At 52.4% G+C, this 23714-nt stretch overlaps 1 protein-coding gene across 1 annotated transcript in view; it reads right to left on the bottom strand.

Annotated features, from left to right (window-relative positions):
* Window positions 1-18128: 18128 nt before the first annotated feature.
* ATP10A (ATPase phospholipid transporting 10A (putative)) overlaps window positions 18129-23714 on the bottom strand; it is a 93733-nt gene continuing 88147 nt past the window's right edge. Inside the window, 5 exon segments of the mRNA XM_066239457.1 lie at window positions 18129-18484; window positions 18486-19032; window positions 19252-19439; window positions 20579-20683; window positions 20779-20859. Coding sequence (XP_066095554.1) covers window positions 18455-18484; window positions 18486-19032; window positions 19252-19439; window positions 20579-20683; window positions 20779-20859 — 951 coding nt within the window. The 3' untranslated portion in view covers window positions 18129-18454.

The following is a 23714-nucleotide window of genomic DNA, read 5'->3' on the forward strand; positions in this document are numbered from 1 at the left end:
GGGCTTGGTGGGAAGGGGTTTGGAGCAGAAAGGTAGCTTTAATTCCTTTGCATTTCAGTATTTCATGGTGGCCAGGGGACCATAAGGGCGACACTGGACGATGTTACTGTAACTTGAAATTGTTAAAAAAATTAAAAAAAAAAAAAAGGTTTCTCAGCCCTGGCTGGGCTGCTCAGTGGGTTAGAGCACCGTCCTGATAAACCAAGGTAGCAGGTTTCATCCCTGGTCAGGGGCACAATCAGGAATCAACCAATAAGTGCAGGAAATAAGTAGAACAGCAAATCAATGTTTCTCTTTTTCTCTCAAATCAATTTTTAAAAAAGGTTTCCCTTCTGTCTTCAGTTTTGCACCAGGAGACACTCAGGACACCACACAGCGATGCACCATCTCCGTTCTTAGAAAATTCTAGCAAATGTTTATTTTTTTAAATTTTCTTGCCAAAGCCTGACCTGTGGTGGCGCAGTGGATCAAGCATCGACCTGGAACGCCGGGGTCGCCAGTTCGAAGCCCTGGGCTTGCCTGGTCAAGGCACATACAGGAAGCAACGGCAGTGAGTTGACGCTTCCTGTTCTCCCCCATCTCTCTCTCTCTCTCTCTCTCTCTCTCTCTCCTCTCTCCAAAAATCAATCAATAAACAAATTGAAAAAATAAATAAATAAAAAATAAATTTTCTTGCCAAAGAAACAATCTCAGCTTGTCATTGTGATCCTTCCAACCTAAGGTCCAGGCAGAGGAGAAGAGAAGGGAAAATAACGGAGGCAAAACACTGCAGGGCTGACCTGGTCTCTCATCTGCCCCCCTCCACCCTCCCAGACCGGTCCAGGGCTCCATGCTTCTCTCAACCCCAGAGAAACGCGATGTTCAGCTGGTTGTCATTTTCAGATGGCCTCCTTTCTCAGAGCCTCTGTTTTTTTGTGTGTGTGTTTGTTTGTTTGTATTTTTCCGAAGTGAAAAGCTAGGGGGAGGCAGACAGACAGACTCCCTCATGCATCAGACCAGGATCCACCCGGCATGCCCACCAGGGGGCAATGCTCTGCCCATCTGGGGCGTTGCTCTGTTGCAATCAGAGCCATTTTAGCGCCTGAGGCAGAGGCCACAGGGCCATTCTCAGCGCCCGGGCCAACTTTGCTCCAATGGAGCCTTGGCTGTGGGGGTGGGGTGGGTGGGGTGGGGGGTGGGAGAGACAGAGAGGAAGGAGAGGAGGAAGGGTGGAGAAGCAGATGAGTGCTTCTCCTGTGTGCCCTGGCTGGGAATCGAACCCAGGACTCCTGCACGCCAGACCGACGCTCTACCACTGAGCCAACCGGCCCGGAGAGCCCTTATTTTATGTCCAAACTTGTATGTTGCTCTTGTTTTAGAATTACAGGTGGATGCTTTATCCACGGCACCACCACAGGCCAGGCTAGTGCGTTGCTCTGGACTGTTTCCATGCATGTCTGTGGGCCCTTCAGGGTCTGGTTGGTGACAGGGTTCCCAGTCAGCCTAGACCAGGGGTCTCAAACTCGCAGCCCGCCGAACAATTTTGTGCGGCCCGCAGACTAATCCACGAAGTTCAAAATATTTTGGATAAAATTAAGTAAACCTAGGGGCCTACTTGTATTTTTCATTTCTCTAGCATCCTAGCTAGATATTAGCTTAGTTAACAGCAGTTGTGATGCGAACTACAGTTTCTGGTCGTTTTGTGACACTGAGTAAACTGCATGTACGATTGTGCTTGTTGTACTGATTTTTTTTTGTTTTCAACTGAAATGAGAAAAGTGTTGCGTAACAGTTGCTTTTTGTAGACCTAGTGAGGCCCGCCGAATGGCTGTGATCTTGCTCTGCGGCCCACATGCTGAGTTGAGTTTGAAACCCCTGGCCTAGACGGATGAGATAATCAGGTGGGTGTGACCCGCGCGTGGTGGTACATGGTGTCCGTCTTGCACAAGAAACAAGCCACGTGTGATAGGAATCTACTGTCTCTCTTCTGCTCGTGGGGACACCGGGCGTTTCCTGGGGCATTGGAACCAGCCCCGAGGTTTCGGAAATACATGTCCTTCCTCCCTCCCAGCCAGACGAGAGCAAGAAGTTCACAGGGACCCGTGGAAGAAAATGGATTTTTCTCTGCTCATGTTTTCAGGTGGTTTTTGGGGAATTTAAAGTCGGCCCCCTCCGCCCCCCCCCCAAAAAAAGCACTTGAAGTCTACAACCCAGATAGGGTCCAACCCGCTGCTGTGTCAGGAAGCTATCTGAAGTCTGTTCCAGCGAGGGGCTCCCTCCCTGGGCCCGTTTTCATCCTGTTTTCCTTCCCTCGAAAAGGGGGTCAAAGAGAAGTTAGAAATAGCCCCCCGCTGCCAGACTGGAGTGAGGAGAGGAGAAACCCACAGTCCTTCATTAGGAACAGGCTTGGCTCCTGGGGAGAATCCAGAGTTGGCTTTCAAGGGACAGGCCTGTCCAACTTCTGTGGGTGCTGAGCGGTCAGTCCGAGTTACCAAGGGCCGCACAGCGTTTGGGCTGTTTGTGTCCTACTAGAGGTTCACATCCCACTGGCCCTCCCACGTTGTTCCTGCCACTGACTCCGTCCTCACGGAAACCTGCACCTTTTTCTTTGTCCTTCATAATCCTTAAGTATTTTTCTTGTAGTTCCCTTTTTCTTCCCTCTCTCCTTCCTTCCTTTCCTTCATTTTATTTATTTTAAATTGATCTTTAGAGAAAAGAGGAAAAGACACAGAGAAAGACCAAGAGAGAGAGGAACATTGATACATTGTCTCACTTATTTATTTATTCACTCACTGGTTGATTCTTGTAGGTGCCCGGACCGGGGATCGAACCCGCAACCTTGGCATATCGGCACGATGCTCTCTAACCAACTGAGCTACCCAGCCAGGGCCCTTCCTTTCATTAAATTTTATTTTATTATGGCAAGGACACTGAACATGTGACCTTCCCTGCCAACACATCTTGAACTGCATGGTCCATGTGTTGACTCTTGCTACCATGTTGCACCGTAGGTGCATGTGTTGACTCTTGCTACCATGTTGCACCGTAGGTGCATGTGTTGACTCTTGCTACCATGTTGCACCTTAGGTGCATGTGTTGACTCTTGCTACCATGTTGCACCGTAGGTGCATGTGTTGACTCTTGCTACCATGTTGCACCGTAGGTCCATGTGTTGACTCTTGCTACCATGTTGCACCGTAGGTCCATGTGTTGACTCTTGCTACCATGTTGCACTATAGGTCCCGGGAGTCCGTATTCACCTCCCTGGACTGAAGCTTTATGCCCAGAAAGGAAACATCTCCTTTTTGCCATGCTGTTGGCTGCTGCCCATTCAAGTCACCGCTGTTGCCCCTTAGCCTTTATTTTTTAAGCGGTCCTGGAGATGCCTGAACTTCCCTCCCTCCCCTTTTTGATCCTGTGCTCTTGTGCCCCGCTGTTCAAAAGGAGCCGGCAGTGGGCACTTGGCTGGCACATTGGCCAAGTAGTTCCCTGTCCTGTGTCTGATTTCCCTGATTTCCCTAAGGTCATCACACGTTGGGCCCCAACCCGGCTGATGGAACGGCCTCCACGCCGGTCATTAGATAGAGAGGCTGAGCGGGAAGTGCCTCTCGCAGGGCGGGGCCGTGGAAACCCCTCAGGTCTTCATCTCCCTGCAGAAAACACAGCATCCGCCCGTCAACCTTACCGGGCCCTCCACTGCGGTGGGTCTGCAATACCCTCCTGTCTTGAATAGGCAGAGGGTCTAGGAGGCCACGGTGCTCAGAGGAGATCTGCTAGTGCCATTGCAAGGACCTCCTTCTCTCCCTGTTGGTTTCAGTTGATGCAGGCCCCAATTCTTAGAGCACCAAAAACAGAGAAAGCAGACTGAGCCAAGTCAAGTCAAGCTGCTGCCTGACCGGGAGGTGGCACGGTGGATAGAGCATCATACTGGGACGCAGAGGACCCAGGTTTGAGAGATCCCGAGGTCGCCAGCTTGGGAGCGGGCTCATCTGGTTTGAACAAGGCTCACCAGCCTGAGCCCAAGGTCACTGGCTCGAGCAGGGGGTCACTCGGTCTGCTGTAGACACCCCCCCCCCCCCCGGGTCACGGCACATGTGAGAAAGCAATCAATGAGCAACTAAGGTGCCACAATGAAGAATTGATACTTCTCATCTCTCCTTTCCTGTCCGATCCTATCTGTCCCCTTTTCTCCCTCTCTGTCTCTGCCCTCCCCCCAAAAAAAGACAAGCTGCTATTTAACTGCCTAATCCCAAACAAGGTATTTAAACCCTGGAATTAAAACAGCAAAGGGTGTATGTGATGGCCAGGTTATCTTCTTTGTAAAAGCTGGACAGAGGACCGGGCCCCCTTGTTGTGTGTGATCTATGGACACCCTGGAAACTAGGTTTTTGGTTCTAATTTAAACATCCGAAATGAAATGAGTTTTGTAAACGGGGAGCTGATCGTTGAGGGAATCTTAGGATGAGATCTCTCTGTAAAGCAAGACATCCTTTGTTTATTAAGCTGTAAAAATCAATAGAACAGGATCACGGGAATATCAAAACTCATTAAAAAAAATTAGTTATCTGCAAGCTCCTCATTCCAATGGAGACTCATTTCAATTGACCTTTTTTTTTTTTCTCCTTTTTTCCTAGCTTTGGTGTGTTAGAGATATAGGTTGCTACTTCATCCTAAGATTAAAGTCTTTACAAACTATAAAATTTCTTGACACTGGTCATTAGCACAGCGCTCCACACCCCCCTCCCCTCCACCCCACCACTTTAATCAAGATTCTGGTCCATGAGGAGCTCTGACCCAGTTGACGGCAACTAAAGACTGAATCGTCTCTCCTTCGCAGAGAGCCAGTGGGTCTGCTCCCGTGGGGCTCCCAGCATGCATTGCCCATCCGCGTAGGGAGCGCAAAAATGATTCATCTCGTGGTCCAAGGGGGACAGCGAGCAGCGATCATTGCCTGCTGGGCCTATAAAGTCGAGGTAATAACAGCTCAGAATCCTCTGCGTTTTCTCCATATAGCTGGTGATGGATAGAGGTGGTTTTAAACCACACTTGAGTTTGAGAGGAAGAGAGAGGGAGAGAGGGAGGGAGGGAGGGAAGGTGGGAGGAAGGAAAGGAGGGAGGGGGGGAGGGAGGGAGGGGGGAGGGAGGGAGGGAGGAAGAAAAGCAACAGCAGAGAGAAAAAACAAAACAAACCAAAACATGGCTCAGAATTGAGGACCCTTGACTTCCTTTTCTACTTTGATCACTAACTATACAAACTTGAGGCAGAAGGGTCTATCTATCTCCCCCAATGCCCAAGGGGGAAATAGGAACAGGAGAGCTTCCCTCTGAGTTTATCCTAAGGGGACAGTGCTCTTAAACTACTTGTTTAAAAAAAAATTTTTTTTTCACTTATTGATTTCAGAGAGAGAAAGGGAGAGGGAAGGAGGGAAAGGGGGAGAGGGAGAGGAAGCAAGAGAGGAGAGAGGGAGGGAGAGAGAGAGAGAGAGAGAGAGAGAGAGAGAGAGAGAGAGAGAGAGAGAAAGGAACACTGAGCTGTTCCTGTATGTGCACTGACCGGGGATTAAACTGGCAAGACGAGGCTCTAACCAACTGAGCTATCCAGCAGGGGATCATCCATCCATCCATCTACCTATCGTGTATTTATCTATATAGCTATCATCTGTCTATCTGTCTATCTATCTATCGATCTATCGATCTACAGATCTCCCTCTCTCTCTCCACCCACTGCAGACCCCATGCCTCTGCCTGTGCCTCCTCCCTGGATACACCAGGCCCTCAGACCTGCTCGCCCGCAGGCTGCTCTGCTTTATCAAAGACGGCCTGTTTCCAAGCTCTGGGCTGCGAGCCAGGGTTTGGTCCAATGTAACTCAGGAGGAGAGAGTCTCGTTCCTCCTCTCTGGGTCACTGGGGTCAGTCTGTAAGCGGCATCCGAGGCAAAGAGGACATGTTTATCCACCACCGGGCTCAGCTTTGAAATGGAGCTGACGAGGGACCCAGGTCTGAGCCGGGGCCAACGGGACACCCCGCTCACCGCAGTCACAGGCTGTGGGGACACCCCGCTCACCGCAGTCACACGCTGTGGGGACACCCCGCTCACCGCAGTCACAGGCTGTGGGGACACCCCGCTCACCGCAGTCACAGGCTGTGGGGACACCCCGCTCACCGCAGTCACAGGCTGTGGGGCGCCCCGCTCACCGCAGTCACACGCTGTGGGGACACCCCGCTCACCGCAGTCACAGGCCGTGGGGACACCCCGCTCACCGCAGTCACAGGCCGTGGGGACACCCCGCTCACCGCAGTCACACGCCGTGGGGCGCCCCGCTCACCGCAGTCACAGGCTGTGGGGACACCCCGCTCACCGCAGTCACAGGCTGTGGGGACACCCCGCTCACCGCAGTCACAGGCTGTGGGGACACCCCGCTCACCGCAGTCACAGGCTGTGGGGACACCCCGCTCACCGCAGTCACACGCCGTGGGGCGCGTCCCCAAGCCTCCTCTCTGGTTTCTTCTTTTTTTTTTTTTTTTTATATATAAATAAATTTTTATTTTAATGGGGTGACATCAATAAATCAGGGTACATACATTCAAAGAAAACATTTCCAGGTTATCTTATCATTTAGTTCTGTTGCATACCCATCACCCAACGAGAGATCGTCCTCTGCCACCCTCCATCCAGTTCTCTGTACCCCTCCCCCTCCCCTCCCCCTCTCCCTCCTTCCCTCCCCCCACCCCTCTCTGGTTTCTTACTCCCCCCCCACCCCCCTGTCAGGTCTCATCTTCTCACCTGTCCAGCCAGGGTCCCTCCTATTCCCTCTCTGTGTCCGGGGACAGGGGACTGAAGGCCACGAAGCCCAGACCCGCACCGTGAACACCGCCCCACCCTGGGGAAGATCACGCTACCAAACGCCAGTCGCCAGGGGGGCCACGCGTCTGTCTGTCCGTCCATCCCCTCCCCGAGGGTTGACGGAGTCCCTGCCGCCCCCCAGGCCCCCCCCCCCGCCCTGGTCGGGCACTGGCTACAGATGTGAAGTTGTCCGGGAGACAGAGTTGCCCAATAAGCCCCGTGCTCTTCATGTAAAAGGGGAACAAGACATGTGGATGTCACAGGAACACAGAGAGCCATTCAGTGATGTCCGCCCATGCTCAGGGGGTTTGATCAGCACAAGGGTCAATGAAAACAATGCTCTAAGCCAAAAAGTTTGAGATTAAATGAGGACAGGGAAGACCTGGTTGGTATCCCCAGTTGAATGACATTCTCTTGCATGTGACCTGAGGCCACCCTCAGAAATTTACAGGCCCTGGCCAGGCTGCTCATTGGACTAGAGAGTTGTCCCGATAGGCCGAGGTTGTGGGTTCAATCCGCGGTCAAGGCACAAATAGGAATCAACCAGGGAGTGCATGAATAGGTAGAACAAATCCTTGTTTTCCTCTCTCAAATCAATTATAAAACCTTTACATAAATTCTTTTTATTTATTCATTTTTTGAGGAGAGAGAGAGAGAGAGAGAGAGAGAGAGAGAGAAGTGGGGGAGGAGCAGGAAGCATCAACTCCCATATGTGCCTTGACAGGGCAAGCCCAGGGTTTTGAACCGGTGACCTCAGCATTCCAGGTCGATGCTTTATCCACTGCACCACCACAGGTCAGGCTACATAAATTCTTTAAATGACTTTTTATAATGAGAGAAGGCTTCCCATAAGTCATTAAAACAGATGCTATCACCTTTATCCAACTTTTTTTTTTTTTTTTGTATTTTTCCAAAGTGATAAGTAGGGAGGCAGAGAGACAGACTGCTACATGAGCCCGACTGGGATCCACCCGGCACGCCCACCAGGGGACGATGCTCTGCCCATCTGCGGTGTTGCTCCGTTGCAACTGGAGCCATTCTAGCGCCTGGGGCAGAGGCCAAGGAGCCATCCCCAGCGCCCGGGCCAACTTTGCTCCAATGGAGCCTTGGCTGCAGGAGGGGAAGAGAGAGACAGAGAGGAAGGAGAGGAGGAGGGGAGGAGAAACAGATGGGTGCTTCTCCTGTGTGCCCTGGCTGGGAATCGAACCCAGGACCTCCACATGCAGGGCCAAGACTCCAGGGCATATCCATCTTTTGAAATAAATTTTAGGAGAAGGTCTGAAGCAAGCCTGAAATGAGATGGTCCTGCTGTCCTCCCAGAGATGGTAACTTTTAAATCATTTAATGTGCTTGTTAAACCATTTGCATGATAAATACCACTAACCTTGCCAGGAACCTCCTGCCTTGACTGCAGAAGGCGTGATGTAGCACGCTGTCAAATGGATGGCATTTCCTGGCAAAATCGGTACAGTGGCCTGACCTGTGGTGGCGCAGTGGATAAAGCGTCGACCTGGAAATGCTGAGGTCGCTGGTTCGAAACCCTGGGCTTGCCTGGTCAAGGCACATATGGGAGTTGATGCTTCCTGCTCCTCCCCCCTTCTCTCTCTCTCCCTCTCTCTCTCTCTCTCTCTCTCTCTCTCCCTCTCCTCTCTAAAAAAAAAAAAAAAAGAATAAATAAATAAAAATAAAATCGGTACAGTGGTTCTACTTGGTGGCAGGTTTGGGTTGGGAAGCCACAGAAGGGCTAAGTTTGCTGGGAAACAGTATCACGATCCATCCCCTTCGACCGTCACCTCAGATTTCTGAGGGCGCAGAGAAGGACTCACACTATTGTTGAACCAGTGCCTTGACAACAGGGCCACGCGAAGCTTCTGGAGGTGTTTATTATACCATCTCCTTCCACGCAGAGCTGGTCTCCGTGCCTGCCTCAATCCGAGCAGGTCACTCATGCTCATGGACGGCTGACTCTACCTGAGACATCGATTCCATCGTCAGACGGAACCACTGCCCGACAGGGTTGCTTAGACTCCTGCCCGTGTGCGCGTCGCACACTTTATTTTGTTTTGTTTTTCCCACATACGTCCCAGTATTTTTTGCTCCGGGGACCCACGCTGATACTTCTTAACTGAGATGTTTCTCAAAGCAGGAGGTCTAACCTACCTAAGCTTCGTTCTCTGTGTTAGAGATCCACATAGAATGACTCAGCAGGCTCCCCCCCCACACACACACACAGAGTTCACTGCCTGGTCCTGTTCTGCAGGCTGGTCCTGCACGAGTGGGTGAGGTTGGGGAGGCCCCTGGGGACTGTCACACACCAGCGGGGACTGTCACGGGGGTGCAGGCACTCTGGGAAGCGGTCCATCACCCTTTATTTATTTTTAGAGAGAGCAGAGAGTGAGAAAGAGAGAGAGGGAGAGAGAAAGGGGGGAGGGGAACAGCGGGAAGCGTCATTTCATGTGTGAAGCCAGTAGCCAGGGCCACCATCATGGCCATTCACATGCAGGTTCGCATTGGATTCGGACAGTCGGAGCCACGAACTGGTGGGCCATCGCCTTTAATTCTAGCTTGCACCGGGTGGGCAAGTACAACACACACTGGGATCCAAAACCCACTCATTCAGTGCTCACAAAGCTACTGACTTTATCCGAGTTTCCTAGAATCAAAGGTGTAAGGTATTTTTCCCCCACCAAGAAGGCAGGAAGAGGCCGGAGCCACAAAGTGTGGAATAGTAATAGGCTTTACTGAGTACAGACTGAGTACAGAGCGTGCATCCCGCCCGGCGAGGTTCCCTGGCCCCGAGGAAAGATGGGGGCCAGGGAAGTCGCTAGGGGTGACCCGTGTGAAGGATACTTAAAGGGTCCCCAGGGTGGTGGAGCTAATATGACGTGGTGAAATCTCACTGGCTGGCAGACTGTCACTGTTTTCCAAAGGGCTCCTGGGAAGTTTCTTTTGGTGCACTTGGTTGTGGGCGGTCCTAGCCAAAGTTCCCGGGCCTGAGCTTTCCCCATTATCCTCTGACCTTACAAAAGGTTTCTAGCTCACCAGACTTATTCACCTCTGTTCCCCATCTCCTTCCTTCTCCCTGTACAAACTCTGCACAAACTGGCTTTTCCTTCAGCACTCTGCCATCTTGGCTGCTTCTCCTGGCCTCCTCCACGTGTCCTCTTTCTGCTCTCCTCTCTGCTCTCTGCTTTCTAATGCTAATTTCAGGAACCGAGAGAGCAAGCTCCTGTTCTGCCCCCATTTTATAGTGTAGATTCAAAACCTTTAATCCAATATACAAAATAGGGAAGTCTCTGATACAAAGTCACTTATCTGAGGCATGATGGGATTCCTCATGAGAGTGCACCACCCCACATCAAAAAGGGTGGGAAAGGCTTAGTCCTAAAACCAAGCCCCAGGCTACAAGGATCCTGCCTGCCCACAGCCCGCCCCCAACACACATTAATATCACCTGGGCGACAGGTTTCCATGTGGGCAGCACCATCTTTAACAAAGTGAGCATAATATATATAAGTGGACTCACATGCCAATCTTTAAAAAATTTTTTTTTAATAAATTTTTATTTATTTTTTGTTTGTTCACTTTAGAGAGGAGAGGGAGAGACAGAGAGAAAGAGAGAGGAGAGACAGAGAGAGAGAAGGGGGAGGAGCTGGAAGCATCAACTCCCATATGTGCCTTGACCAGGCAAGCCCAGGGTTTCTAACCAGCGACCTCAGGATTTCCAGGTCGACGCTTTATCCACTGCGCCACCACAGGTCAGGCACATAATATATTTTATCTGCCCAACATCATGGTACAGGGGGTCCTCGGGTGACGACACCACAGTTCCGTTCCTATGCCAGTGACATGACCGGAATTTTGCTGTTAAGTCAAAACACACCCTTGCCTAAGTCACTTGCCCATCCTAACATCATCATCTAGAACATAAAAACACAACTAAGCCACAGAAAAAGGAAAAGGACGTAAATATACCACACTATACCCTATAGCAGGGGTCCCCAAACATTTTACACAGGGGGCCAGTTCACTGTCCCTCAGACCTTTGGAGGGCCGGACTATAAAAAAAACTATGAACAAATCCCTATGCACACTGCACATATCTTATTTTAAAGTAAAAAAACAAAACGGGAACAAATACAATATTTAAAATAAAGAACAAGTAAATTTAAATCAACAAACTGACCAGTATTTCAATGGGAACTACAGGCCTGCTTTTGGCTAATGAGATGGTCAATGTCCGGTTCCATATTTGTCACTGCTAGCCGTAACAAGTGATATGACGCGCTTCCGGAGCCGTGACGCGTGCGTCCTGCGTCACCGGAAGTAGTACTGTACGTGAGAGCGACGCAGCCAATGACCACCAATGAAAGAGGTGCCCCTTCGGAAGTGCGGCGGCGGGGGGGGGGCGGATAAATGGCCTCAGGGGGCCGCATGTGGCCCGCGGGCCGTAGTTTGGGGACCCCTGCCCTATACTGTATTAACAGAAAAAATGAGTGTAAAAAACACTCCTTACCTTCATTCCTGAGGTTGGCTGGCACCCCGGAAGGGGCATTTAAGGCGGGAGAGAGGGACCCATGGGCAGGAGGAAGCTGGAGAGGCAGGAGAACCTGCAGCAGGTGCTGGAGACACGGGGTCAGGTGGCTCAGGATTGCCTGAGGACCAGTCAGGAGAGCTGGAGAGGATTCTACCTGTACGGCAGGTGTTTCCTCTCGAGAAGCAGCTGATGTGGAGGGGACGGGATCTGCTGCAGGCCTCCCTACCTGCTTACAGAGTTGTTCCGGGCTGGTCTGGAAGGCTGACGATATCTTCTCTTCCGGAATCTGCCTACAGTCTTGCCAGGCAACCGCAGTGTGAGCCAAAACACTTAGCTAAGGCCAGTGGCCGCCGCTGGGCGGTTCCCACTGGGTTCGGGCAGGACGGTAAAAGAACCGTGGAACCAGAAAATGGTGGGCCATTCCGTTCATTCAAGTCTTTTAACGGCGGAGGAGCGAACAGGCGGGGAAGACCCCCTTCCCTTTCTCTTTCAGGACTCACCTGGACTCAGGGGGCCCCCCACCATCAAAACTGATAGATACGTGAATTCCAAACTGCCCTCTTGATGTTCCGCTTATCTGTCAGACCTCACCCTTACTGGACTATCGCCCCTGAGACGGAGGAATTCCAAGAAGCTGGCAAGCCCCCCAAGGAGGAGCATTCCGGACATACCAGAACTTTTGCCTCAGTATTCCCTCAGGCTCTCCCAAACACTATATAACTCGCCCCTAGTCTGTAACCGGTGCTCTTCTCCCCCAGGAGAAGTGCCTGGCAGGGTTCCTTTCTTCCTTTCAATAAAGCCTGTGACTCTGGTCTTTGGGACTCCCATGGATTCCTACAAAAACAGGGCTCCTGCCTGACCAGGCGGTGGCGCAGTGGCTAGAGCGTCAGACTGGGATGCAGAGGACCCAGGTTCGAGACCCCGAGGTTGCCAGCTTGAGCGTGGGCTCATCTGGTTTGAGCAAAGCTCACCATCTTGGACCCAAGGTTGCTGGCTCGAGCAAGGGGTCACTCGCTCTGCTGTAGCCCCACGGTCAAGGCACATATGAGAAAGCAATCAATGAACAACTGAGGTGTTGCAACAAAGAATTGATGTTTCTCATCTCTCTCCTTTCCTGTCTGTCCCTATCTGTCCCTCTTTCTGACTCTGTCTCTGCCAAAAAAAACCCCAAGAAACAAAAACAAAAAAAACCAAACAGGGCTCCCAAGACCCTCAGCGCCGGCGCTCTCTCTTTCTCTCCAGCAAAACTGGGTGGGTGAAAAATGGCCCCTCCCAAGCAGGAAGGCAACTGCAATTTGCAACCTGCTGCCCTGAGGACAAGCACCTGCAGCCTCCCAGGGACTACACACCCCTGGTGCCTCCCAGATACAGGGGAGCAATCCTATAAAACACTTGTTTACCCCATGTTGGGCAGATAGAATATATTATAACTCACTTTGTTAAAGATGGCTGCCCACGTGGAAGCTGTCGCCCAGGTGATATTAATGTGTGTTGGGGGTGGGCTGTGGGCAGATAGGATCCTTGTAGCCTGGGGCTTGTTTTTTTTTTTTCTTCTTTTTTTTTTTTTTACAGAGACAGAGAGTCAGAGAGAGGGATAGACAGGGACAGACAGACAGGGACAGAGAGAGATGAGAAGCATCAATCATTAGTTTTTCATTGCGCGTTGCAACACCTTAGTTGTTCATTGATTGCTTTCTCATATGTGCCTTGACCGCGGGCCTTCAGCAGACCGAGTAACCCCTTACTGGAGCCAGCGACCTTGGGTCCAAGCTGGTGAGCTTTTCCTCAAACCAGATGAGCCCACGCTCAAGCAGGCGACCTCGGGGTCTCGAACCTGGGTCCTCTGCATCCCAGTCTGACGCTCTAGCCACTGCGCCACCGCCTGGTCAGGCTGGGGCTTGGTTTTAGGACTAAGCCTTTCCCATTTTTTTAGATGTGGGGTGGTGCAATCCCATCATGCCTCAGACAAGTGACTTTGTATTAGAAATATCCTATTTTGTATATTGAATTAAAGGTTTTGATTTCTACACTATAAAATGGGGCAGAACGGGAGCTTGCTCTCTCAGTTTGAGATTAGCATGAGAGAGCAGAGAGCAGAGAAAGGCCACGTGGAGGAGAGGAGAAGCAGCCAAGATGGTGGAGTGCTGAGTGAGAAGCCAGTTGGTGCAGAGTTTGTGCAGGGAGAAGGAAGGAGATGGGGAACAGAGGTGAATAAGTCTGGTGAGCTAGAAACCTTTGATTCTAGGAAACTCGGATAAGTCAGTAGCTTTGTGAGCACTGAATGAGTGGGTTTTGGAGCCCAGTGTGTGTTTTTACTTGCCCGCCGGGTGCAAGCTAGGATTAAAGATGATGGCCCACCAGTTTTTGGCTCCGTTGTTTCTTTACCGACTGTCTGAATCCAATGTGAACCTGCACGGGCCAGGCGGCTGTGATGATTGCCGTGGCAACTGGCCATACACCCCGCAACTCACATCTCAGCTTTTTTTAGGTTTTAATGGGAGTGAGCATCATCAGCTCTGAAACGCCCTTACGTCGACACTGTCGTAACCCGAGGACACCCCCCCCCCTTCTTTGCTTCTCGTATGTGTCTTGACTGGGCAAGCCCTGGGTTTTGAACCGGGGACCTCGGTATTCCAGGTCAAAGCTTTATCCACTGCGCCCCCACAGGTCAGGCTTCCAGCAGCCTTTGTTTTTAAAGAGTTGCATGCAACCCTAGGATAGGATCCAGCGATTCTGCTAGTGAGGTATTTACCCAGGAGAGAAGGAAACCTATGTCCCTGCAAAGACTAACACCCAGTGTTCACTGTAGCCCCCGGGTAAGAGCTGAAAACTGCGAACCTCCCCACCGTCTATCAGGGTGTGTGTGTGTGGGGGGGGGTTGAGTAAACACTCTTCTCTCCACACAGTAGGGTACTTCTCAGCATCGAACAGAAATGCACTTCTTTTTTTGGGGGGGGGTTTCCTTTGTATTTTTCTGAAGCTGGAAACGGGGAGAGACAGCCAGACAGACTCCCACATGCGCCTGACCGGGATCCACCTGGCACGCCCACCAGGGGGCGATGCTCTGCCCCTCCGGGGCGTTGCTCTGTTGCGACCAGAGCCACTCTAGCGCCTGGGGCAGAGGCCAAGGAGCCATCCCCAGCGCCCGGGCCATCTTTGCTCCAATGGAGCCTTGGCTGCGAGAGACAGAGAGGAAGGAGAGGGGGAGGGGTGTAGAAGCAGATGGGCGCTTCTCCTATGTGCCCTGGCCGGGAATCGAACCTGGGACTTCTGCACGCCAGGCCGACGCTCTACCACTGAGCCAACCGGCCAGGGCAGGAATGAACTTCTTTATAATTCATGCAACCCCACGGTAAGGCAACCTCAAAATAACGATAGGCTGAGAGAAAACAAGCCAGGGGACCATGGGCAGTGGGGTTTTATTTGTAGAAAAACACATAGAAAGGACAGGCCCACCTACAGTGACAGAAAGCAGACCACCCCTTCCTAGGGGGATGGAGGAGGAGGGAAGGAGGGAGGATGAGAGGAGTTGTAAAATGTGGGAGTCACCGTCTAGTGAAGTGACTTCAGGGGTCCTCCAGGCGGGCCCTGGGTTCCTTCCACCTCCTCCCAGGTGGCTGACTTCAAAGCTCAGAGATCTGACAAACTCACGGCGATGCGGCTTCTCTCTTAACATCTAAGAACCAGAGTGCTTTGCAGACAGAAGTCATTCAGTGTGTGTGTGTGTGTGTGTATGTGTGTGTTAGGGTCGGGGACAGTTAGAAAGACTTCCCAGGGGGTTCCCTACGGGCACCTTCTTTCTGGGACCCACCCCACCCCATCACTTCCCAGCCATACGCGTCTTAGCAGCCTCCCTCCTGGGCTAAGTTTTATAAGAACGTTAAGGGCATGCTTTTATAAAAGGTGATTCCCAGAGGTGTAGCATCCTATCGGCCTCTCGTTGGGAAAATAAGGGATTCTTCTCTTCAAGGCTGCATCCTGATTCATTTCAAGGGACCTCTCCGTAGCCCTGGGCTGGGGCGGGTGTGTGTGTGGCTCCGTGTTTGATTCTGACACCGGCCCGGTTCGGGACTCCCTGGCAGTGCGCAGGGAGAGGGGGCGGCGCCTCGGCCGCTTTCTGCAGACTCACCCGCGGGAAGCCGCAGGCAGCTGCAGACCGCAGCCAAAAATAACCCAGAGCCGCGCGCACTCCCGGGGCGGGCGGTGGAGGGGAGAGGGCGCAGGTGTGGGGCTGGGGGGAGCCCTTTTTCATCCAGGCTTCCGGGTGGCCCCAGGCGGGCTCTCTGCACCGCACAGATGATGAGCACCAGAGGCTTGGCTTTGTTCTACCCCGGACCCTGGAAAAGACCGAACGATTTCTGATGCAATCCGCAGTTTGCCCAAGGGTGGGGTGGGGTGGGGGGCGCCAGGCTGAACACAGAACCCACCCCCCTCCCAGCCTAGGAAGGGGGCGAGGCTCGGGGTAACACAGGTGCCTCCCTCTAGCAGGAGGGTCGTCTGTTTTAGAACGTGTCACGTGGGCTCCACGGAAGGGGTCAACAATGTAGCCGCATGTTGGGGTGTAGCCAAGAATATCATTCCTTCCCCCCCCTACACAGTGGAACGGAATATCACACTTCCTTTTTGAAAATAAATAAATAAAATAAAAGGATATTATCTTCAGCAGAACTGCCTGGCAGGCTCCCTGGGCATGATTTAATTAGAAAAGACCAAAAATAGGAAAGTTTTTTGGTAATCTCTAAATAATATTTGAGGTTTCAAGGGATACCCCGTATGGAGCTCCTTTTATGGTAAGCTGTTGATAAATTATGTGTTTCCAAGAGCCCATGTTTTTTTCCACAGCAGGGAGCTGGTGGAATTGGTTTTTATTTCTTGAAATGTCCATGGGCTTCCCAGTATGGCCTGGGGCCAAAGGTCCCAACGATGTTTCTTCATTCTAAAAATTGTCTTGGTCCCAGGGAGCTTCAAAGTTGCCTGTCAGGGTACGTACAGGAACAGATCAAGGTTCCCCTCTCTCTCTCTCTCTTTCTCTCTCTAAAAATCAATCAAAAGATTTTAAAATCGTCCTCAATTAACTATAACAAATACTGTCTCATCGATCAAATAATTCCTCCCTCTGTCTGTATGTCTGTCTCCCTCTATGGGATTATTGGGATGGAAACATAATTAAAAGCAAGTGAAAAGCGGACAAGAAAATGTCCTGGTCCTGGTCCTGGCCAGGTAGCTCAGTCAGAGTGTTTTCTCCATATACCAAGGTTGCAGGTTCAATCCCTGGTCAGGGCACATACAAGAATCAACCAGTAAATGTATAAATAAATGGAAACACAAATCGATGTTTCTGTGTCTCATCAATAAATAAAAATAAAACAATTCTGATATAAAAGAAGTCTAACTTTAAAAGACAAATTGAAAGTAAATTAAAAATATAAAAAGTATTTGATTCATACATCTTCGTCTGTGAGGAAGCACTATATATATATATATATATCACACACTTTGGAAATTTTTTTTGTATTTTTTTTTTTGTATTTTTCTGAAGCTGGAAACGGGGAGAGACAGTCAGACAGACTCCTGCATGCGCCCAACCGGGATCCACCCGGCACGCCCACCAGGGGCGACGCTCTGCCCACCAGGGGGAATTGCGCTGCCCCTCCGGGGCGTTGCTCTGCCGCGACCAGAGCCACTCCAGCGCCTGGGGCAGAGGCCAAGGAGCCATCCCCAGCGCCCGGGCCATCTTTGCTCCAATGGAGCCTTGGCTGCGGGAGGGGAAGAGAGAGACTGAGAGGAAGGAGGGGGGGGCCGGGGTGGAGAAGCAAATGGGTGCCTCTCCTGTGTGCCCTGGCCGGGAATCAAACCCGGGTCCCCCGCACGCCAGGCCGACGCTCTACCGCTGAGCCAACCGGCCAGGGCCGGAAATTTTTTTTTTAAAGATTTTATTTATTCATTATAGAGAGGGGAGAGAGAGAGAGAAAGGGGGAGGAGCTGGAGGCATTAACTCCTATATGTGCCTTGACCAGGCAAGCCCAGGGTTTTGAACCGGCAACCTCAGCATTTTGGAAATTTTTTAAAATCATTTTTTCCCGTCATTTTCTCTGTTTAGAGGGATGGGAATAATGACTCATCAAGACAAAAATGCCTAAAAATACCCATGTCAAAAGCCTAGCGTGTGGGCAGGGTGGGTAGGGGTGGGGTTGCTGGTAGCCTGGTGCAGGGCTCCGGGGTGTCAGTCACTGTCAGGATGTCCCAACGGGTGGCCCGTGTGTCACACCTGCTTTCTGCCTGGTGCCTACAAAGGACCCTCCGTGGAGGAAGTACCCTGCCGTCCTGGGGACATGCTCTCTGGGGTCACTTACTCATCACACAACAGCGGCCTCTTACAGACGGGACTTGCTCAGCGCCTGCGTCCAATCCAGCACAGCGATGACCTCCACACAGGTGTCTTCCTTGAAATCTCAGGTTTCCCCTTTTCCTGGATGAAGTGGGAGTCCCACCCTCCCTTCCCAAGTCGTGGGGATCGGGGACAGACTGTGGGGGACCTGCCACCAGGTTCCTGGGCTGTGCTGACCCCCCCATCACCTCCCTACACTGCTGTCCACCCCCCCACCCCGGACCCCTGCACACACGTACGTTCACACGTTGGGAGGGGGAGGCTACACTCAACACATGTCAAACAAAACCAATCACACGGCCTTTTTTTACAAAACCAGATGGAAAAGGAAAAAAAAAAAACCACTCCACCAACCCAGATGTACTTTTCCGAGGGTCACGCATCTCGAACTGTTTTTTTAATATATATATATATATATGTTAAAGTTCTGGCTTTTCTTTTAACATATACTCTAATTTAGAACTTCTAAAAAATAAACATTCGTTTCTGGGGGGTGGGGGGAAGGGGGGACCTTGCACTTCTGGGCGAGCCTGGGAAAGGTATAAAACCCATCTCTCGCTAGAACTCTCCTGTGCAAATAAGAAACATAAATAATCTGTGTTCTATATATATAAAAAAAAGAAACATAGTAACAATCAAGGCCTCGCCAAGGCCTCCTGCCCTGGAAGAGTCCCCTAGAGAAGGTGTGTCCGTGTGTCTGGCCGGCCTAAGCCACCAGGTCCTGGTCCGGCTGTGGGCGGGCTGGGCAGAAACTCGGCCTCCTGCTTGTCCATCTGTAAACCACTCCGGGAAAAGTGCAGGACACTGCCCAGCCCGCTGACCAGCGACAGCGGGGACAGCCAGCGGAGCGAGCGGAGGTTGGGGAGACTGAAGATGGACAGGGGGGTGGCCCTGCCGCTGTGCGACAGTTTCCTCTTGGAGTCCTCCGGACACCTTTCCAGGGCAGCCTGTCTGGGCACGCAGGTCCCCGGGGGGTGGCCGCTCAGCCCCTCCCTCAAAGGCACGCTGATGTTCACTGCGCCGGGCTCCTCGCTGGTGACCTCCGGGGAGCTGGGTGGCCGCAGCGAGAACCAGGAGCCCCGGGAGGCGCAGTCCTGGGGGCCGGAGCCCGCGGTGCTGAGGCAGCTCCGTTCGGATGATGGGTCGGGTTCGGGTTCAGGTCTGGGGAAGCCTTGCCGAGGCCCCCCAGGAGCGCTGAGTTTCTTGGGGGACCGCTGGGCCAGCTGACGGGCCAGCTGCAGCTGCGTGGGGAACAGGCTGCCCTGCAGAGCTCTGACAAACAGCCTGGAGAGGGCAGAGAGGGCAGGTCAGCGGTCAGCGGGGTCCGCACAGGGCGGGTCAGCGGTCAGCGGGGTCCGCACAGGGCGGGTCAGCGGTCAGCGGGGTCCGCACAGGGCGGGTCAGCGGTCAGTGGGGTCCGCACAGGGCGCAGACTGGGTGGTGGAGAGGCTGTCAGGGCTCCCCGAGGACCCTGGGGAGGGGGGGCCCGTCCCCGACACCCACCTAGGCAGCAGCGCGGTGACGGGCGTGATGAGACAGATCAAGTAGAAGATGGGGTCGCCCACGAGGGTCTGCATGGTCCAGTAGGGGTTGGACGGGGGGTAGCACGTGGCACAGGAGGCGTTGTAGACGAAAGCCACCGTGAAAAATAAAAGGGCACTGAAGCCACATGTGGTCCAGTTGAGCCAGGTCTGGGGTGATGGGGGTGGGGCAGAGAGAGAGAGAGAGAGAGAGGGAGGGAGAGAAGGGGCTGTTATTCCCATAAACAGGCACTGATCAGCGTGAGTGGCGGGGATGTTCTAAGGCAGGGGTCGGGAACCTTTTTGGCTGAGAGAGCCATGAATGCCACATATTTTAAAATGTAATTCCGTGAGAGCCATACAACAACCCGTGTACGTTACACATTATCCAATAAAAATTTGGTGTAGTCCCAGAGGACAGCTGAGATTGACTCCAGCCACCCCAACCATGAACATGAGCAGTAGGAAATGAATGGATTGTAAATACAGGAGAATGTTTTATATTTTTAACATTACTATTTTTTATTAAAGATTGGTCTGCGAGCCAGATGCAGCCATCAAAAGACCCACATCTGGCTGGCGAGCCACAGGTTCCCGACCCCTGTTCTAAGGGACTCATGAGAACGGGGCTGTTTGGCATGGCTGGAGGGCGGGGCCTGGGGACTGGTGGACCAGCCTGGACACAGTGGGGATGTGTCAGGGGTGGCAGGGGAGGGGTGGAAGGGACTGGTGCTGCCCAGGAGCGGGGGGCGCAAACTGAGCAGGATCTCCAGAGCAGTGGTCCCCAACCTTTTTTGGGCCACAGACAGGCTTAATGTCAGAGAATGTTTTCACGGACTGGCCTTTAGGGTGGGACGGATAAATGTATCACGTGACCGAGACAGGCGTCAAGAGTGAGTCTTAGATGGATGTCACAGAGGGAATCTGGTCATTTTTAAAAAGTAAAACATCGTTCAGACTTAAATATAAATAAAACGGAAATAATGTAAGTTATTTATTCTTCCTCTGCCAACCAGTACCAAAATGGCCCACGGACCGCTACTGGTCCGTGGCCCGGGGGTTGGGGACCACTGCTCTAGAGCACACGGCGGGCTGGAGGATCAGGCTGGCTTTACAGTACCTTCCCCCTTGTTTGCTCAGAACCTTCTGGATCTCCTGGACCGGCGTGGACGTGGTTTATAGCACCCCCCCCCCCGTTTGCTCAGAACCTTCTGGGTCTCCCGACAGGCGTGGCCCCACGGCCCTCACCCAGGGGGGTCCTGCCCACGCCCACGGCCCTCACCCAGGGGGACCCCGCGCCCGGCCCTCACCCAGGTCTTGGTCTCGATGCCCAGGTGCAGCAGGAAGGTGAGCAGGGCGATGGTGGTGACGGGGGTCCCCCAGGTGAACACGTCCGCATCCGTGTCGTAGTAGGCCTGGGAGACAGACAGCGGGGTCCCAGGTCTGTGGGTGGCCGGGTGACCCTGTGGGGTGGGGACGGGGGGAGAGGCCACGCCAGGCGATGGCTCACCAGGTACGGGAGGAGAAAGCAGACCAGGCTCTGGAAGGCCGCGTCCGCCATGTTGATCCAGAAGGTGCGGGGCCGGTATTCCTGGGACAGAGACACGAGCGCGGTGATGACCGGGACGCGCCCGTCTCTCCATGTCATCCCGGACATCACAGGGCCACGGACGGTCAGGTCCAGCACCCTGGGGACGCTCGCTCCTTCTGGACGTTTGGAGAGAGAGGTCCCAGAGCACCTGGTGAGAAAACACCAGACACCTGCAGAGCCCTCTGTGCCAATAAGAGCAGCTACACGAGGTTCAGCGTCAACCTAAGACGCATCCCTATGGAGCAGAGGGTGCCGGGAATCCCGGGCCCCCTCCCCTGGTGGGAGAGAGGGGGACGAGAGAGAGAGAGAGAGAGAGAGAGAGAGAGAGAGAGAGAGAAGCACTCACTTGTTGTTCCACTTGGTTGCGTGTTGTGTGTTCATCAGTTGCTTCCCGCATGTCCCCTGACCGGAGATTGAACCCACAACCTTGCTGTTTAGGGATGATGCTCTAACCAACTGAGCTACCCAGCTAGGGCTCCCGAGTTTCTTTTTCCTTTTTCTTTTTTTTTTGTGTGTGTGACAGAGACAGAGAGTCAGAGAGAGGGGCAGACAGACAGACAGGAAGAGAGAGAGATGAGAAGCATCAACTCTTTGTTGCGGCTCCTTAGTTGTTCATTGATTGCTTTCTCATATGTGCCTTGACCAGGGGGCTACAGCAGAGCCGCCAGTGACCCCTTGCTCGAGCCAGCAACCTTGGCCTCAAACTGGTGACCTCAGGGTTTCCAACCTGGGTCCTCCACATCCCAGTCCGACGCTCTATCCATTGTGCTACCACTTGGTCAGGCTCCCCTGTGTGTCTTAAAAGTGATCATTTAGAATTCAATTATGGATGTTTCCGAATGTCAAAATCAAAAAGCTGTTGGCCCAGCTGGGCGGCTCCGTTGGTGAGAGCGTCATCCTGATACACCCAGGTTGAGGGTTTGATCCCTGGTCAGGGCACACACACAAGGATCAAACCAAAGAATGCACGAATAAGGGGAACAACAGGTCAATATTTTCTTTTTTCTTTCTCGAAAATCAATCAATAAACATTAAAAAAAACCAAAACAAAACAGAAAAGCTGTATACCAAAGGCAAAATTAACCTTGAAGCAGACCCACCAAGTCTTCATGGCCTGGGTGGCCCCGTGCACCTAACCGTGTTTGTGCGTACCACGTGCAAAGCGGCCAGGAGCGGCGTGCGCTGGGCACTGGGAAAGGTGCCCTGAGCCCTTCCCGTCGGCCACCTGACCCCACAGGGCTGACGCCCCAGGCCTCGGCCCCACCGTGGAGGATGAGGGACTAACTTAGTGGGCAGAACGAAAAGTCCCCAAGGTGACAGGTACGAGCAGGGCTCCTCCACATCAGCCTTTCAGACGCCCCGGGGCCCCTGGCACCCCAGGCTGCCTGCGTCTCTGCTTCCTGGGGGGCCCCAGGTCAACAGAGGTGACCAGGGGATGTCAAGGGGTCAGCAGACAAGCTCTGATTAGAGACCTCAGGTGGTGATACGAGCAGAGGGGCGTCACCCGGTCCCCTAGCACAAGGAGAAGTCCATAACAGGCTCACTGTCACCAGCTGGCCAGGAGTAGCTGGTCATGAGCATGTCAATCCTGGTGGTGTGTTTACATGTATTTATATCAGTTTATCTTCCCGTTAATTCCCATGCTAAAAAGTCCCTTTTTGGAGGGTGGTTGTTTTAGAATAAACACACAACAAAAATCCTGCTCAGACTGCAGCTATGACTGTCTCCATGACTTAGATTGCAAGGGGGCTTTCCTCAGGCTTCCAGACTCCAGTGCAGGGAGAGATTTCACCCCAATATATTTATACACCCAACATATATATATATATACACACCATATATATATATATATATATATATATTAGTTCTCCCTTTCTAAAGGCTGTGTTGAAGTCAAATGATCTATGAACTCTGCACACACTTAACGAATCCCCCCCCCTTTTTTCTTTTGACAGAGACAGAGAGGGACAGATAGGGACAGACAGACAGGAAGGGAGAGAGATGAGAAGCATCACTTATTCGTTGTGGCTCCTTAGTTGTTCACTGATTGCTTTCTCATATGTGCCTTGATTGGGGGGGCAGGGGGGGCTACAGCAGACCTAGTGACCCCTTGCTCAAACCAGATGATCCCGCGCTGAAGCCGGGACCCACCTGGGGGGGTCTCGAACCTGGGTCCTTCCGCATCCCAGTCCGACGCTCTATCCACTGCGCCACTGCCTGGTCAGGCTAACGCATCCGTCTTGATGGGTCTGGATACATGCACGACCCCGACACCGTCACCACGCCCACCACCTCACACTACTCAGCACAAGCGCACAGTCGTGGAGACAGAATTCTTTTCCCCTCTAACTGGTCAGATTCTAGAATGTTCAGATTCGGTCCTAGGAGCCCTGGCCGGACAGCCCCATTGGTTAGAGCAGGGGTCCCCAGACTTTTTACACAGGGGGCCAGTTCACCGTCCCTCAGACCGTTGGAGGGCCGGACTATAAAAAAAACTATGAACAAATCCCTATGCACACTGCACATATCTTATTTTAAAGTAAAAAAAACCAAAAACAAAATGGGAACAAATACAATATTTAAAATAAATAACAAGTAAATTTAAATCAACAAACTGACCAGTATTTCAATGGGAAATATGGGCCTGCTTTTGGCTAATGAGATGGTCAATGTGCTCCTCTCACTGACCACCAATGAAAGAGGTGCCCCTTCTGGAAGTGCGGCGGGGGCCGGATAAATGGCCTCAGGGGGCCGCATGTGGCCCGCGGGCCGTAGTTTGGGGACCCCTGGGTTAGAGCACTGTCCTGATACACCAAAGTTGCGGTTCGATTCCCCGGTCAGGGCACAGACAAGAA

The sequence above is a fragment of the Saccopteryx bilineata genome, chromosome 7, assembly GCF_036850765.1.
Source record: "Saccopteryx bilineata isolate mSacBil1 chromosome 7, mSacBil1_pri_phased_curated, whole genome shotgun sequence".
In the NCBI taxonomy this organism is placed as follows: domain Eukaryota; kingdom Metazoa; phylum Chordata; class Mammalia; order Chiroptera; family Emballonuridae; genus Saccopteryx; species Saccopteryx bilineata.